General features: G+C 40.9%; 1 protein-coding gene across 1 annotated transcript; it reads right to left on the reverse strand.

Annotated features, from left to right (window-relative positions):
- Positions 1 to 3489: 3489 nt before the first annotated feature.
- LOC149310587 (serine/threonine-protein kinase Nek2-like) lies at positions 3490 to 17555 on the reverse strand. The gene is made up of 9 exons (XM_089528315.1): positions 17382 to 17555; positions 15794 to 16011; positions 13254 to 13494; positions 12234 to 12316; positions 11727 to 11853; positions 11222 to 11444; positions 10310 to 10364; positions 9834 to 9904; positions 3490 to 4729 (listed from the first exon to the last, which is right to left on the reverse strand). Exons 1-9 carry the CDS (start codon positions 17475 to 17477, stop codon positions 4503 to 4505), a joined length of 1341 nt encoding a protein of 446 aa, XP_089384441.1. The 5' UTR covers positions 17478 to 17555; the 3' UTR covers positions 3490 to 4502.
- Between the last annotated feature and the right edge of the window lie 1269 nt (positions 17556 to 18824).

The following is an 18824-nucleotide window of genomic DNA, read 5'->3' on the forward strand; positions in this document are numbered from 1 at the left end:
CCGACTTGCCGTCAGAAAAGAGAGGGAGGCCATCTAGGACTTCACTCGGGGAATGCAGTTTGAAATAGAAGGGTTTTTAAATCCCTTCTAAACTGAGCCAGGGAGGTGGCCGAGCGGAGCTCTGTGGGCAGCGTGTTCCAAAGGGTCGGGGCAACGATGGAATACGTCCTCCTCGTTGTAGAGGAGAGTTTGGCCCCAGGAACCCTAAGTAATTGCTGCCCAGAAGTTCTGAGGGTGCGGGGCGGAATGTATGGGGAGAGGTGGTCCTTCAGGTATCCTGGGCCCAAGCCATGTAGGGCTTTATAGGTAATCACCAACACCTTGTACTGTGCCCGGAAGCTAATAGGCAGCCAGTGCAGATCTTTAAGCACCAGTGTAATATGGCTGGTCCTGGAAGTACCAGTGACCAGCCTGGCCGCCATATTCTGTACCAGCTGTAGCTTCCGAGTATGATACAAGGGTTGCCCCATGTAGAGCGCATTGCAGAAGTCCAATCTAGAGGTTACCAGAGCATGTACCACCATTTCAAGGTCCCTCTGGGCCAGGTATGGGCGCAGCTGGCGAATAAGCCGAAGCTGATAACAGGTGTTCTTGACTGTCGCATTCACCTGAGATGTGAGGTGGAGCGACAAGTCAAGAAACACCCCCAGACTGCGCATGGAGTCCTTCACAGGAAGCGTGATCCCGTTCAGGACAGGTGGAACCACCGCCATTCCTGGACCAGGGGAACCTATCACGAGTACCTCCGTTTTCTCTGGATTCAGGCTGAGTCGGTTTTTTGTTTGTTGTTTTTATCATGTCAACTTTAATTTATGGTCACCTTATAAATGAGAGACCTTGATCATCAACAACACTGGTCAGGTATTATAAACCAAAGTCTGTGGCTTCCTTGATGGGTTCAAACTGGAATGCGGTCTTCCTTTTTTCTCTTTTCCTAGAGTCTTCTCAGGAGAGGGCAATGGCAAACCTCCTCTGAACAAATCTTTCCAAGAAAACACTATGGTAGGGTCACCATAAGCCAGAAGTGAATTGAAGGCACACAACACACATGCAAATGTATATGATTTTCAGGTAATAATAGAATGGGACTACTTTAGTGATATATTAGCATTTTCTGCCGGATAAACTCCAGTTTGTGTATTATATTTTTTCTGCTGGTGCCTCTCAGGAGTGAGACATCAAGGACATAATCAAAGAAACACTCACCATGAGAAAAGCTGCAATCCTATGTGTGTTGACTGGGAAGAGAACACATTAGGAGTTCCTTCTGTTGTTGTTGACTCCCTTCAAGTCGTTTCCATCCTATGATGACCCTAAATCAATCTATCAAGGGGTTTTCTGGGTCTGATAGTGTGGTTAGCCCAAGGTCACCCAGTGGATTTCCATGACTGATCTGGAAATCGAACCCTGGGAAGAGCACACATTAGAAGTTCCTTCTGCATAAGCATCAGGGTGCAAGTCCTCTCTCAAAATTATGGAACTGGATATGCAACACAATCCTATGTAAAATTACTGAAGGTTTTGCTTCCAAGCATGGATAGACTGTGGCCTTAACTTGCAACCATATGTCCATTTAGGTGAGCATAAGACAAGTTTAATTCAGGGGGACTTCTGATTAGACAGTTACAGATCACACTCTTACACATTTCCATCTGCTGGATTATGGTTCAGATGTAAAAAAAGCATTGCAGTTATATGGAAAAACAAGCAACTGGAACATGTTTCCATTACTTTTCCTATTCCAAGAATTCATTTTGTCAGTGGCTCTTGTAGTTTTTAAAGGTATGCTAATCTCTGCATCTACAAAGGCACATGTCAACAAAAATCAAGCCTTCTCAGTCGTAGTTCTCACTGAGGGTGGCAATTTTTCTTTCCTAGGAAAATATATATATATATATATATATATATATATATATATGCACAAGATAAGGATGATTAAGGGACATCACCTTCATATCTAGTTTTCTGTTCTGAGGATTTTTTTTAATCCTGCAAATCTGAAATATTACTTCTCCCACTTCAAAGAGCACAAAGCCTAAATCCTCTCCCCATGGGGTGTACTGTTCGCCTCCTGGCAGCTTAGTTTTACACAACTAAAAATATTTGTTCACACAGACCTCGAGGCTGTAATCTCGACCTGTGCTTTTATTGCTTAGTTTGTATGTGGTGTTATTTAATTCTTTTAGCTAAATGGTTATTACACAAATTATGAATGTCATTGTACTGGGTATCACTCTGGGACAAAAGGCGATATATGAATAAATAACAAATCTCAGCTTTCAGCATGAAAAGCTAAGTATACTGTAATGCTTACAGTGAAATTACTGTATCCGCAACAACAGAATTGTGGGAAATGTCAACCTATTTTTCTTTTACCATGAGTTTTAAATGTTGCTTTTATGTTTGAATAGTACCTTTTTATTTAAATGAATGCAACATAGAATTTCTGGCACAAATCTGCCAAAACATGCATTTCCAGGGGTGAGAGGAGAGGGGGGAAAATCAGTTTCTAAGCATTTATACAACTAATTGGGAAACCATGACAAACTTGTGGCTACTGTGCTTGTGTTGTGGCAGAGATACCATGGTGAACTGAAAGCCAAGTATTATGCTTAGGAGGAGCCAATCTGTGGTTATCAGTGTTTCTTATTGTTTATTCTTATCCACTGTGACCTTTTCTTGTTGCTGTCATTGTTAAAGATTAAACCATCGCTCTTTCAAATGAAAGTCTCTCTATGCATCTTGGCAAACTAATTTTGCAATTATTATGCAAAGAAGCCACAAAGACTTTATTATGAAATGATTTTATGAATATGGCATAGGTTAAAGCTGAGCTGCTAGGTCAAATTATTTAACACTTGTAGAAGAAGACGGTATAGATTTTGAGGTAAATGTATTTGGAACCGAGGTACACATTCTGAATTAATGAACACTCATGCTGATGGCCAGTTGACAATACAGGCAGGGCAGGTGCACCATCTTCAGGCCACTGGAGAATTAAGCGCAACAATGGGCAGGATTAAAAACCAAAGCTATTTTCAGTTTTAACCAAAGCTTTGGAGGGAGAGAAATGGCTGTATCTGTTGGACTTGATCCCCTTGCTTACTGCCATTCCCTTCTCCTTTTGTCATGTCTTTTTAGATTGTAAACCTGAGGTCAGGGAACTGTCAAATTAACAATCTGTAAACTGCTCTGAGAGCCTTTGTGGCTGAAGAATGGGGTATAAATACTCTAAATAAAAATTAGAAAAACAGTCAAAGAGTAACTTCAACTATGTATCACATTCCTTGAAGAATACACACAACCCTATTCATGCTTCTGCTTTTTACTGCCCCATGCAGAGTAGGAATGAGTGTCTGTATCCTGATCTCTGCAGTCTGTTTCTTTGCACATGGGAAATCTGTGAGCTTCATTTCAGAATTCATGTGGAGATTGAACACACAAGCACTCACCCACAGTAAACAAACTGTTTTGTTTGATTTCTTATTTAATGTATAAATAATGCTCTGGTGAGATCACCCTTTAACAAAAGCAAAATGATTCTAGGCTGTTTTCTAAGGTTTCCTTCCTCCAGACAAATTCTGATTTATACTGACTTTCATCTGATATCATGGGGTTCAGAAGGCATTGGCTAGGAATACTGCAAGTTAGTTTGAACCAAACCCCCCTTTTTATAAATGAGGCAATGTACCATTTTTGCAGACACTTCCAACAACAGTAATCCAAGCATCTTAAGCACTAATGGGGAAGAAGTAAGATATCAGCTATGATCCCAGAGCAGGGGTGGGAAACCTGTCCCTCCAAATGTTGCATTCAAACTTTCATAAGACTCAGAGAGCATGTCTACTAGTAAGGGGTGATGGGAATTGTAGTCTAATAGCTGTCAGAGTCATACAGCCTCTGCCTCTTGTGTTTAAGGAGAAAAATCAGGAAGCTGTATATGGGCCTAAATCTAATTGCTCGTCTCACCTAAAGCAGACCCCTTTATTGAATCAGTATGAACTTGGTAATTCAAAATTTAGCATTTTCACTGATACAATGGGGATGTTGTCCTTCAGATTAATGATAGTATTTTTGTCAGGGAAAAAAAAACAGTTTAGAAATAGCTTTTTAAAAAATACTCTCCTTTTTGACAGGATAGAGTAACTTTTCTCTGAATTATTGTTTGTTTTTTTAAAAGTACATCCTAAACATTTAAAAAACTGACAACCACTTACTCACCTACCTCCTCCATCAATGTTTAACACTAGAACTAGGCTGGTTTCTTCACACAGTATTGGAAGCAGAGCATCAGAATGCAAACTGTCTAGGAAGAGCGAGATCTAAATATATACTACCAAGCTATGCTTTTACATACAATTTGAAATGTTTTAGACTTTTTCTAAGACCAGCCTACCCATCCTTTCCACTATAAACACATAAAAGAGGATATATAAAATGACAATACATAAAAAACATGACAGTTATATATATATACATAGAATGTGCAAACGAGAATGGTTTTAGCGCATTCCTAGGAGCTGGCGACTTTTCAGCTGATAGTGCTTCTCCAGTTCGCACAAAGCTTGAGCGCGCAGGTTAGCAGCATAGAGACGTTTCTTTAGGTTACACCCTTTTTCTTTAGGGAGGGGGAAATTTTCCAGGCTGTCGACAGACTGATCATTTTCTTTACTTTCATCACCAAACTGGACCTTCTTTTTTCTTGTAGGAAAGAAATGTACTTCATCATCTTGAAAGAGAAATAAAGAAAAAAATGTTTTCAAATTATTCTTTCACCCTCTGAATTAGTTTATTCTTTAGCCTCTTTCATTTTCAAGTTTATACTGTAAGCTACAAATGTTCATATTTCTAAGGACAATCCTGATGATCATGACTCAGTCCCTGCTACCATCCCTATGAGATGTTATTCATTGAAATATAACATTTCCATTCCCCTCCTTCTCATGGTCTATTTCAGGAAAGTGCAGATAACCGTTTATTCAAACAATGTTAGATATTCCTATAGGACTTATTTGGGAGACTGTGCCTTCTGTACAGTTAGGGTTGCTGGGATGAATATGGGACAGGGCTCCTATATATTTAATTGTCAAGAGATCCTGGAACAGTAAGATGTAGTGTGAAGTTCTACCTGGTGGAACTATGTGGTGTCTCACCCCTCAATCCCTTTCACTTTTAGCTGCTGCATCTCCCATCAAAAAGACCACGTACTGACCAGTGGGAGGAAGGGGGTACAAAGAGGTGTGCAGTTATGTTCCTACAGCTGGATGCATTACACTGACATCTTTTAGTGCTGTATATCCAGCTAGTGGAGCATAGCTGGACATTTCTCCCCTAATAAATGGTTATGATTTGTGCAGGTGCGGGGATGTAACTGCTAAAAGGTGGGTTGGGGTAAGGGAAAAGACATTCTTCAGTTTCACCTGGCAGAACATAAGCTACATCTCTCTACGCCATGATCCATTGAATATTAAATATATACAGTAAGAGCCCTGTCCTGTTTTCACCTGGCAACGCTATATATACAGTTCATACATTATATAAAATTGGAGTAAGCTGTAAGCATGGATCAGCTTCCAAGCAGTGTCATGAGGGTACAACTTATGCACACTGATGTGAAGAAGTAACATTGTTTAAGAAAAGTGCCAAACATTTATGCTTGCAGCACTAACATGCAAACATTTTTGGTCATCTATAACAGTTGTGACCCTTCGGATGTTATTTTACAAATCCTTCCATCATCCTTCACCACTGGCTATGCCTTATGGGAATGGTAGTCTGTCATCTGTATGGGCACAAACTGTTCATCCTTAATTGATACCCTTTCCTTGTGACCATAATACATTATTTGAGTCTTTTTTTTCTGCACTTGTATATTGAACACTAGCTAGTGAATTCCCTTCCTGAAGTACATTCAAATCAATGTTTTTTAAAGAAATGCTTTCTCTTTCCACCTAGCAATTCAAAACATGTGCATGAGCAGGATCTCCTTCAGCCTCACAGCAATCCTGTAAAGTACATTGGGCTGAAAGCTACCAAGAAGTTAAGTTACTGAATACAGTTTGTGACTGAACTGAGATCTAAACCTCAGGCTTGCTTAAATCAACCAAAGGGCCCATGAACAATCTTCCTTTGATTTAATGTTGACTTCTGCCATCAATTGTTTGTTGCTTTAAAATGAATCTAACAGGACAGTTAAGTCCACTAACAAGGAAATGTCACAGTAATTTTACAAAGGTATTAAAATTAGGCTTCAAGAAAAGAATTATGTAAAGACAATACTTAGCCACAGCCAGAGCTTGGAAATGTTATTTTCTGTGGAGTACTCTCTCAGAATTCCTCAGTCAGTAGCTGGCTGACGATTCTAAGAGTTTTAATCTACAGAAAATAACATTTCCAAACTCAGACCACAGCATTTACCCTATCATTGACCCATGTTTGGAATCAGATTTCCAGCCTGTTGGACTGGGCTGGCGACACAGTATTGTGTGCAGGCCATATTATGCTTCCCAGGTGTACAGAACTACATTTTCTCCCACTCATTCTTGCTTTGTTCATTGTCTTTGTCTCGTTTTCAAGTAATGCCTTAGGGCAGAAACTTGTATTGATCATTATAAAGTACCGCTCATGCTGACTGCAGTATGGTTTGTTTGCTCTCAACCATTCTCTCTTTTTTGTTGTAAGGACACAGTAATAGCAGTTTTAAAGCTCATTCAGTTGTGACATGTAGTGCTTAAACTCTGTCTCATATCTAATATATCTTAGCTAAGAAAATTGAGAATTCAATTAATTAAATAATTGTCAGTAACATAACAAGGCAAACTGTCATCCCTCAGTTAAGGTCTTTCCCACTGAAAAGCTTAACATCTGTCACTGATGCTGTTAAAAATTGGCTTAAGTTATGGAAATGCTTATGTCTGTTTACCCACAAAAAAGCAATGCCATCAACTTACCCGCCCTCAAAAAGTAACACACTCAGCAAGACACTTGACAATGGAATATATATTCATTTTTTGTTATACACTGTCCAAGCTTCCTTCATAAAGTAGACTTTTAATAGACCTGAAATATTGCATGGTAGGCAAAACCTAGGATCTTGCTGGGATCTTCTCGTTATACCTTTCAGACTTTTCCCACAGAGTATTTCAGTAATTTAGCTTCTCTTCTGCATTGTATTTTAATTTGTAACACACTACGACAGCTTCAACCCCAGATCCCTTTTCAACATTATTCCTAGTTTTTTTCTAGTCTCCAATTGCTAGATATGTCCTTCCAAAAGTTAGACTGCAACATCTATCCATCCTAGCTAACGGTGAAGGATTATGAGTGTTACACTCCAAGAGCATCTGGTGAGCCACACATTCTCCACACTTGCCATATCAAAAGGTTCTGAGTGTTTCAGAGTTGAGATGGATGCACCAACATATGGCAAAGCTGCTTTATGTCAAGAATGTTGCCCTAAAATAGATGGACAAAACATGTCCTTCCAGATACTGCTGGACTGCAGTTCCCATAACCTTAGACATCACAGTGTAACATTACAGTCCAGCAACATCTAGGAAGCTGCTGTTTGTCCACAGCTGCCCAAAATATTAAGCAGTTTATTTTTATTTGTGGAGTAAAGTTATTATAAAGGTATTCCCCAATGACAAGGTTGTCAAGTTGTGTCTTACTGCAGGAGGTGGTACTCATCTCTGTTACTAAGTCGAAGAGCCAGTGTTGTCAGAGACTACTCTGTGATCATGTGGCCAGCATGATTGTGCAGTTGACTAAATGTTTATGTATGCAAATACTACAGTGCAATACTGTTGTACTGTCTGAGTGTCAAGCAAGATGAAATATCTGTATTTCTTCATGTATGTTTGCATCAAATGCCACTGCTCTTTCCCAGGAAATTTAGAAAATTGTGTTCAAGAAAAAAAAATCAGTTGTCAAATACATAAGACAGTTGCATTTTTCCAAAGGAAGCAATTAAAAAAAAAACTGCTATTAATATGTGCTGCACTGTCAGAGATTGCAATTGTTTAAACATGACTACTAAAAAACTAGCCGTCTTAGAACACATTTTGATAGTCAAAACAATTACAGCATCATTCTATACAAAGACAAAAGCATTCACTTTTTGAAGGTCTTTTGATGCAGCACCATGCCCTGTCACAATTTGAATGGCCATAGGTCATTGTCTGAACTGAGAATACACCCCAGATACAATCCATAGGATCTCAAGGCATGACTTAAAAAAGGATCTTGCCTGAAACCTTGGAAAAACACTGCCAGTTGTTTTGATGATAACCAAACAGACCAGTGATAAGGCAGCTTATTCTTTTCTGTAGGGTTATGAAATGAGATGTGCCATATTCACATGTTGATCACAATTCCAAACCATGTAAAATGAGCTATGCTGCATTCCTTTATGAAGATGATTCTTATATACAATAGAAGCATTCCAGAACTTGGCACTTGTGTTGGCCAAACAAAGCCTACTCAACAATTTCTGTATATTTTGAAACAAAGAGGGGAGTCCAAAGAAAACTCAGAGTCCAAAGAACACTTATTGTATTCAGACCTATAAGGAGTTGCACTGCAGTCATTTAAAGTAAACAAAGGCCTGTTACAGACAGCCAAAATAAAGCTGCTTCGAGTCACAGTGGAGGTATGGTGTTTCAATGATGCATGCGTCCTAAGAGTCCAGGAGCCACACCAAAGCCACGCTCCAGTCCTTAGGGCTGGAGTGTGGCTTTGGTGTGACTTCTGGACTCTTAGGACGCATGCATCATTGAATCACCATACCTCCACTGTCACTCGAAGCAGCTTTATTTTGGCTGTCTGTAACAGGCCAAAGAGAACGTACAGAAGTATGTAGAATCCTAATAAGGTACTAACATTTAGCCTCATTTTTTTTCATAGTCACTTTTTATTAAAAACTCCACCTGGTTCAGATACCCAGTAGACAGCAGATTTTAAGAAGATGATAATAATATGCTGAGGTCAAACATAAATGAGCAGTGGGATACTGGGATACAGACTACCAGCCCATGCTGTCCCTCAGTTATGAATGGCTTTGGAATGTGCTATTATAGTGTTAAAACAACCTGGCCAGCTCCAAATAGGAAGGACCCATTAAGTTTTGACTCATCATAGAGGTAGTTAGGTTGGTCTTGAACAACCTGGTTTGAATTTTTTTAGAAATGAATATAATAAAATACGTTTTATTAGGGACTAACAAGAGCCTTCAGGAAAGTCAAAATCAAAATTTTCTTGGCATTTTAAATATGTTTAAAAAATGAGGTCAGTGTACACACAGAGATCTAGTATTAGAAAGGCACAGCAAGCAACAGAATGCTTTGACAGAGATCATAATGGTGTTCAGCCCCATCTTGGGTAGCCATTGTATCTAAACTGAACTGCTAAGTAGCTCAAACAAACAAAAGCTGAAGGGTATGGTTAAATTTGTCCAGTATTTTTTTTACCTGATGTTGAAACTGCTTCTGAAAAAATCTACAATACATTTACACTGTACATATACACTGGAAGATTCCTATAAGTGAGAAGCTTTATCATCCTAAAGTGGTCATTCCTTATTAGAGAAAGGCTACAACATATACAAATACCACTACAATAAGCATTTTAGTTCAGAAGTAGCAGCATATGTATATGTTAAAGCTCACTCTCCTCCTGCCCCACTGCTTAAGGTTCTGGAATGACCCATGTTCCAGCAGAGCTGCATGGATATCTGCCAGAGAAGTAGTGACTCAAAAGGTCACTAGTGATAAGGCTAGGAGCTTCTGCATACTTTGTTCAGTAGTCCAGTAGGAGCTTCCTATATCTTCTCATACCTGGGCAAGTTGATGGCAGCATGAGTTTCTGCTCCTTGAGTAGGTTGTAATTCTTCATCAAGTTCTCAGCCCTGTTTAGAAAGGAATTGATTAGCAAGAACAAAACTTGTATCCAACATTTTGTGATGGGTTTCCTTCTTAGTTTGTTGCAACGGAACAGTTTTGCCACATCTTAAGGACTAAAATTTCATTATGCATAAAGTTTCATGGACTACAGCCTACTTCTTGGGATGTGATCCTCAGTTGTAGATATGTATACACGGTAAACAAAAACACATGAAGAATGGAGTTAAGTGGCAGCAGAATTCATTAAACTTCATTCTCCATATTCATTTTGCTTAATTGCATGTGTATGTGTACCTGCCACTGAGGATTAGAAACCATGCTTCGAATGAAGTAGTATTTGGTGCACAAAAGCTTATGCCATAAGGTTTGGCTGCATCACAATTGGAATGTCAGACACTTCAAGAACAGACCTAGCCAATTTGTCCTCTGCCAGTCTCTCTCGAACACACAGCTCCCGCTCTCGCTCTGGAACAAAACAAACAAGTACTTTGATCAGATTGCAGTTAGCGCTCTGTGAGCGTTTTCCTCTGTCAAGGTAGGGCATTTATGGCAGCTTTTCATTCTAGACAGTTAGTTGGGACAAAGCGGCATACAATTTGCATCATTTGTCAAGTCATCCCACAAAAACAGTGTTCCAAGTTCATTTGTGAGGTTTGGCATAACAGTGTAAATGACCCATCATACAAAAATAACATAGCATTAGCACTATATCTGTGTTTATATGCAAGATTAATGTTGTTGTTTAATGTTGATGTAAACACCACTGTGTAAGTGGCTGCACTTTTTTGGTGGCTGTGCAAGGGTGGTATCCTAATCAGACTTGCACAACCAAGTGCTAAACTATTGCACAAACAATTGAGCTGTCTAGAAGATTGCAGAAGTGCAATTCTCAGAAATGAGTGAAGAGTTCAATCCACTGTTTTTCTACGTGGCAACAGATACCCAGTACCACCTGTTGCATGACTAGTTGTGCAGTGCAGCTATGATGGAGTAACTTTACAGTATACACTTGGTAAATAGAAACCCAGCTAATGACTGCTCCCAGGAACCATTATTTGAATACTGAGCACACTAGAACTCTAGCTGGTGACAGTTGTTAAACATTTCAACCAACTCCAAAAAACAAACAAACAAAAAAAACCAATATTTTGCCAATCCTTCATTTAGCTCAAATTTCTGCTGTCACATTATACATTCTGTAGAGATGTAATATTTGTGCTATGGCAGCTTAAGTGCATGCCACCAAATATATCCCACCCTTTAGAAAGCATGGCAGGAGAATGAACTGAAATCCCTGCCCCCCTGGCTACATGAGTTCTTACGTTCCAGTCTATACTCTCTCTCTTTTAGGGCTCTCTCCCTCTCTTGCAGTTGCTGCTCCTTCAGTTTCAGCTCATTCACCGGCGTTCCAGAAAGCCTTTCAACTTTATCTTGTTCTCCTGACCGTCGTCCCCTTCTCTCCAAGATTCTCCCTTGCTCCTCAGATACCAAATCCGCTATCAAAGTGTTCTGCAGGATTTCTTCAACTGAAGGCCGACAGTAATCCTTGAAATCAGAATGACACATAACATTAAGGTACAGAATTGTTGTATTTAAAGAGCCACAATAACTTAGGTGGGAGGAAGAAATAATTTTGGGATCCAATGGCTGCACACTATCCACACTCACAGCATTTATCTGGATTTTGTTTGACAGTTACCATTTGTGATGCATCAAAGGCTAATCTAGATGGGGTCATACCAAAACACTTTCTAAAGAAGGCTTTGTGGGACTCCTTTGTACAGACCCATGGCTAGAACACTTTGTATCTTTAAGAAGTCACTTTACCTTTAGGTTCAGCATCTTTGTGATGAGTTCGTTTAGCTGATCTGAGTAACGATATGGGATTCGTCTGAATTTTCCTTCCCTTATTTTTTCTGCTAACTCTTTTTGGTTAAAGGCAGTAAATGGAGGCCTGGAAAGAGTTAATGAACATCATCATCAGCTTGACCCATCTACATACAATGGGTTTCAATTTTTAAAAAGTCGTATTTGTAGAACATTTTGGTGCTTGCTTTAGTTCTAATTGCTGGGTTTCACAAGTACAGTGTGCCCACGTCATACGCGGGCGCATTGTACATGGCTTTCAGCATACGGTGAAAGCTGCGCTGGAAGAAGCCTCAGCGCTTTTTAATGGGGCTCGAGCATACACAGAATTCCCATTACACGGGGTGTGTGTGTCCGGAACGGTCCCCTGCTAAAGGAAAGGGCCCACTGTATGACTAGACTGAGATGTAGCTTACTACTACTTCAGAATACCTGCCTAGAAGCTTTTTGTGAGTATTATATACTTACGACAATGCACACAACTCATATAGAAGACATCCTAGAGACCAGATATCAGATTTTTCATTGTAGGACATGCGGTTTATTTGTTCCTAAGAGAGAAAACAAGTCTTAAATTTGGCATGCTTTGCTGATATCTACATACAAATTAGAAGAAATACTGCCACAGAAAATTCACAGAAAGTTTACTAGTTAAAAAGCAATATACATTATGAATAATATTTCATTCTAAATAGGATTGGAGCCAAACATAGGGGCTATGCAGACTTTTCAGCCAGATCAACCACATGCTGCATCCCCGATCTGGCTTTTCCAGGATACGAAAAGGAGCCGCTAAAAGTGGCTCCTTTTTGCGTCCTGGAAAGTGCACGATAGCCGCTGCACCATGGCACTCCTTCAGTGTGGCGTCATCCGGACACAGTGCCGGAGGAATGCTGTGTGTAATAGTGCACAGAGATATGGCACCCTGGGGCGCAGCTGGGGCATAGCTGGGGCATGCGTTGTAGAGACGCTACGCCCTGACTCTGCCCCTAGGCCAGCCCAAAGTGCCGGTCTGCACAGGGCCTTAGTCACATTTAGAGTACACACATTGAAATCATTGTCTAACATAAGTCCCATCATACTTGGTCATTAACTACTCTAAATGTGAATCTCAAAAGTTACAGGTTCATAAATCTGCCTTACAATCTCATAAATATTGAATAAGATGCCAGCCATACTATTTAAATCATTCGGGGCATTACTGAAAATCATCTCTGTTCAGCTTCCTTTAGCCATGTGAAACACTAGGTTTTATTAAGCATACAAACCAACACAGCATACATTCAGTTTTATTCACTAGCTACTAATCAAACACATTAAACCTGAAATACTAGATTTTATAAAAGACTACATTTTATAAAGCACGTAAATTAAAAGAGCATTGTTCGCTAACTACAAGTCAAACAAGTTAAACTAGAATAGGTTAAATTTTAAAGTACTGGGAAATGCTCAAATACTGACATTACAGATTTTTGTTTTGATACTTACCGGAGACATGTAGTATGGTGTACCAACGAATGTTTTGGCAAAACTAGTGTCATGGTGAAGAATCCTAGCAAGGCCAAAGTCACCCAGCTTCACATTTTTCTTTCCATCAAGGAAGATATTTGCTGGTTTTAGGTCCCGATGAAGGACAGTGTGACCCCCATCACTTCGCCTATGACACTCCTTCAAGGCCAAGGTCAACTGAGTAAGAACTCGAAGGACAAAATTCTCATCCAGATAGTGCCTTTTGAAAGAGGAAGATGTTACCTTTAAGCTAAAATCCATATCTGATTCTAACAGTTACCAAGATTCTAGTACTGTACACATTCTTTCCTAATTTGATGATCTCCAGATATGATGTGATTGGCCATTCTGAGAGCTGAAGTCTAAAACAGCTCAATCCAAGTGTCTTTATGGCTAATGTTCAGGCACTCTGAGACTTGACAGTCCAAATATCTGGCAGTTTGGAAAACACTGCACTATAGTATACAAGCCCTCCCACTCCATAAATCTTTCTGTGACTGAAACCTACAAATAGCAAGTTAAAGTTTAACCTTTTGGCTTGGCATCTTAGTCAAACTCTGGTGTCCTTGAGACTTTCTGCCTCTTGGACTTGGAAGAGAAAGGGGTTGCTCCCAGTTGGGCCAGAGTAAAGAGACAGTAAAAACAGATGAAACATTTGTTGTTTCTAATTGCTTCTGAACTACAGGTACTCAAGAGAGAAATTCCACTTCATCCTCTTCACCACTTCAGCAAGAGCACACAATATGGGAGAGGCACAGTCCTGACCAACCTGCATGGAAACGTTGATAAGATAACAAAGAGTGGGAATCTCTCTTGCAGGTTATCACATTCAAACCACCCCATAAATCAGAAAATCTTTTGTTTCACTGATAAAGCAATAGAAAAGTTTAGAATCAGCAGGAGCGTCTCCCATTCTTTATCTTCTGCAAACCATGCAAGGCAAGAGTAACTGGCTGCTCCAAGCCCTCTGGCAAGCAGAGCTGAACTGGGAGAAAATAAGCAATTTCCTATAGTAGTAGTATACTTTGGAGAAAACGCTTGCTTTCTTCCCTTTTTCACTGATAACTTGGAATGGCTCCTTAGGCCTTCTGGGAATCCTTGTTATCAGAAGGCCAGGATCCCCCCCCACACTTGTTATGCCAGTACCTGTAAGCAAAATTACAGATACCAGGTAATCCTCGTTCTATTCTCTCCACTCTCCTTAAGCACCAAGGATTTCCCACAGATAGAAGGCAACAGAAAGCACCCAACATTACTTCAATACTCACAGGGCTTCATCAGGTGAAAGTAATGCATAGTATAGGAAAAATGAAGTGCCAAACTAAAGATTTCACTTAATCTATACTCCATCTTTCTCCCAATATGGGACCCAAGGTGCCTCACATCTTTTCCAGCTTAGCACAGATGAGACATTTTAGTTCTCACAAAGGCGGACTGCATCTTTATTGCTGTGCCAGAGCCAACCTAGAGCCCTGCAGGATGGCTGAACCCTATTTTTTAATTTACTCTTTGTAGCTAAAGCTAATGATTGAGCTTTCCCACCTGCTCATTCCTCCAAGTTTCCCCCTGTTTCTCTTAGACTGTAAGAATGAGGGCACACAGAATATCTTATGAGTGGTCTTTGTAATTTGCTTTGGTATTCCCTTTTTTTAGCTGGAGAACCAAGTAAAAATGCTTTAAATGTTATGATCTAAAGCTCTGAAAGTGTCAGTACTAGAATATGAAATTAAAAGGCTGCCTAAATCTCTGTCACTGGACCTAGTTGCCTTACAGACACCCTACAAGCTACATTCTCAAATTTACAAATCTGTGTACAGTTTTCACTACACTGAATTGTTTAAGGCCAAAGCCCTGTATCTGTGGTCTTTGGGCTATTAGAAAGACAGTATAGGACTGAAACCTCTGAGGTGTAGAATCCAAAGCATCTGTCATAGTTTATTCCTTTGCAGTGCAGACCTAAAAGTGTCTTCTCTAGAAATTACTACAACATTTAAAAATCCACTGGCCTGCGCATCCTGAGGACTCTGTCAGTTATTTACCATGTTGTAACTTCCCACTGGATGCATTTTGCAGAAAAATAGCAAGTTGTCTTGGCTTCTTTATACTGCAATATGTTGTCAAAAGGCAACAAGAATTTTATCAGAGCGCTTTCATGGCTGGCATCCATAGTTTTTTGTGGGTTTTTCGGGCTATGTGACCATGTTCTAGAAGAGTTTATTCCTGATGTTTTGCCAGCATTCGCCAGTGAAACATCAGGAATAAACTCTTCTAGAACATGGCCACATAGCCTGAAAAACCCACAAAAAACGAATTTTATCAGAATTCAGATAAAAATATTTGATTGAAATGGCCATCACCCAGTCATTTTCATATATCCCACAACAGAAGATGGCAAGAAAACTTCACAATTATTGGTGATTTATGACTTAACGTGCATGTGTTCAGGGCTAATAAATTAGTCATTATAGAACCAAGAAGTTATTTCCAAACATCAGGATAAATAAAAAGAGGTCTACAACCTTTCTTTTGTGCATTTTGCAATCAGTGTAGACAAGTCTCCACCTTCACAAAATTCCATCACAATATAAAGCATTGTATTTGTCCTGTCGATTATACGATCATAATATCGGACTATGTTTGGATGCTTCAGCTCACGGAGCAAGTTCACTTCAGAAACAAGCATTTGCTTTTCAGATTCTGTCATAGATCCATAATCAAGTTCTTTCCAGACCAAGACCTGGAGAAAAAAGCAGGAAAAAAACCACACCACTAAACAAAGTATATTATTAAGAAGTTGGTTAAACAAGTTCTAGGCTAAGTTTGAAAGAAACTCAGCAGTGGCATCGTACTTTAAATTAAAAATGACCAAACTATGCGTCATCTGCAGACCTTTGCTGCTGCAACATTAAGGGCTTCACATCTCCTTTTATTAGCGCAATGGTTAAAAAGCAGCTTTGTTATCAGAGATCTCCCTCATGAAGGATCTTTCCCACGATGAGCAAGTGAACACACTCAAATCTGTAGGTTCCTACCAGAAGGTCTGGTTAGGATGATCTTATCAACAGGAGTGTCAACGTTGTTATGTCACAAAATATGTGACAGCATGTGATCCAGGTTGAAATGGACCATTTTCTTGTAGCAGGGACTGAACAACAGAAGCAAACACCAGAGCAACCCAGTGTCCTGCATGTAAGTCTAGAGCAGCGGTTCCAACCTGTGGGTCAGGACCCCTTTTGGGGTCCCCTTCACAGGGGTCGCCTAAGACCATCGGGAAACACATATTTGCATGTGGCAATGAAAATAACTGTATGGTTGGGGGTCACCACAACAGGAGGAACTGCATTAAAGGGTCGTGGCATTGGGAAGGTTGGGAACAACTGGCCTAGAAGATCTCTCCAACATTTCTATGCCCAAGGTGACCCTTGGCGTTTCTGTCACATGGAGCACATGGTCACAGGTAGAAGTTGTGAGGCATGACTAGCCACAAAAAGCTATTTATTGTGGCATCAGAGCTCTCTGACAGAGAAGGCTCAATGTCTCACAAAACTACAGTTCCCAGGATTCCCTAGCATTGAGCCAGGGCAGTTAAAGCGGTCTCAAACTGGAATATTTCTGCAGTGTGTTTTGGACCAGTAAAGGAAGAACTGTTGCCGTGTGCCTTGCAGTAGTTTCTGACTGATGGCAACCGTGTCACAGGGTTTGCTCACAGGGGGCTTGCCACTGCCTTCCCCTGAGGCTGAGAGAGTGTGCGCCAAGGAGCGCATAGAAGACACGCTTAACGTTGAAAAGGTTTTGTAGGAATATTGTCCCAGGCTCCATGTGGGTGAAGAGCACACTTCACAGTAGGGAGAGCCAGGCACCACGAGGCTCTTTTTAGCTATTCATGGGGGGATTGATATCCTGCTTTCAGTGTTTGTAAGCTGCTCTGAGTCCCAGTTTTGGGGAAAGGATACCAATAGATACAACAATAGTAATAATAGGGCTCTAAAGGGAAACGTGCCAGGGACCGGGCCTCCTCAGGGCTGGCCTGCTCGACCTCTGAGGGCACTCTGCACATGCTCAGAGGCGCCCTTGCCTCCCCCTCCTCCTCCCCCTGGGTTCCCTCACCTTGCCGTCCGCCTTCCGCCGCACCTTCTGGCACCTGCCATAGGACCCGGCGCCGATGGTGAGGAGGACGTCGTAATCCTCGGGGCGACTCGGCATAGCCCTCTTCGGGGGAAGAAGCCAACCCAAACCGAGACAAACCAACAAACACCTCGCTTCGCCCCCAGTGGACGTTTAAAAGACGCCGCGCTGGACGCTGATTGGTCAGTCGTTCGGCCGCGCCCACTCCCGTCTTCCCGCTCTCTGATTGGCTCCCCCGAACGCCGGCCGGACGCTAGGCAACCGCGGCCAACGGCGCTTCAAGGGCGGCGCGAAAAAAGCCGCCTCTCGTCGCCACGCCCACCTCTCCGCGCTCTGATTGGCTCACCGGTTGCCACTCAAAAATACGTCACAAGGGGAAAAGGCGGGACAAAATGATATTTTTAAAAAAATCAGTGATGTTACTTCCGCTTTGAGGGCGCTTGAACAGGGAATTATGGGAGTTGTAGTTTGTTTTGGCACCAGAGGTCTCTCTGACAGACACAAGGCTAAAATGTCTCACGAAACTACAAACTACAGTTAAAGCGGTCTCAAACTGGATTGTTTCTGCACTGAGCCTTATTCCCAACGTAACTTCACTGCATTAAAACTCTGCTCTGGTGGCACAATAAACTACAGTTCCCAGGATTCCCTAGCACTGAGCCAGGGCAGTTAAAGCAGTCTCAAACTGGGTTATTTCTGCAGTGTGTTTCGGCCCTTAGATGGTGAATTCTTCCTAGGGTGCATGCACACTGGAGAAATAACCTGGTTTGGAAGCGCTTTAACTCTTTGTCTGGCTCTCTGCTATGGAATTCTGGGAGCTGGAGTTTGTTGTGGGCCCAGAGCAAAGCGGAGCTGATGCCACTTTTCCCTCCATATTTGCTAGGGTTAGGGGCACAGGACCCCATGAATGTGGAAAAACAACAAATAACTGTAACACCATGTTTTTACCTGCGAGGAGACCTCTCTAGGAATCTCTAGGTCCTCCATGGTAACTCTCTGGTCAACATCTGCCAGACAATGACCATAGAGTTGCGCTGGAGGAGCCACAAAGGCCTAGTGGAGTGTTCTCTCTAGGAATCGCCAGGTCTTTCAGTGCAACCTTTAGTTAAAGTTGACCATAGAGTTGCACTGGAGGACCTAGAGATTCCTAGAGAGAACATATTAATCAAATCCACAAATATCAAAGCTGGAAATATGGAGGGATAATTGTTCAATTAAAAGCATACAAAAATAGTACATTAAAATAGAATTAAATTACCTCAATGGTTAAAACAAAATTACATATTAAAATATCAAATATTTTAAAAAGATAACAACTTGTTTAAAATACATTAAAACAATTATAGCACCCCAGGACATTCTTTAAAAGCTTTATTGTTTCAAAAGCCTGTAGAAGGAGGAGTTCATTTGTTGGCAGAAGGTCAT

This window comes from Sceloporus occidentalis, unplaced genomic scaffold (genome assembly GCF_023333645.1).
Source record: "Sceloporus occidentalis isolate IW3139 unplaced genomic scaffold, rSceOcc1.0.p SCAF_6, whole genome shotgun sequence".
NCBI lineage: Eukaryota > Metazoa > Chordata > Lepidosauria > Squamata > Phrynosomatidae > Sceloporus > Sceloporus occidentalis.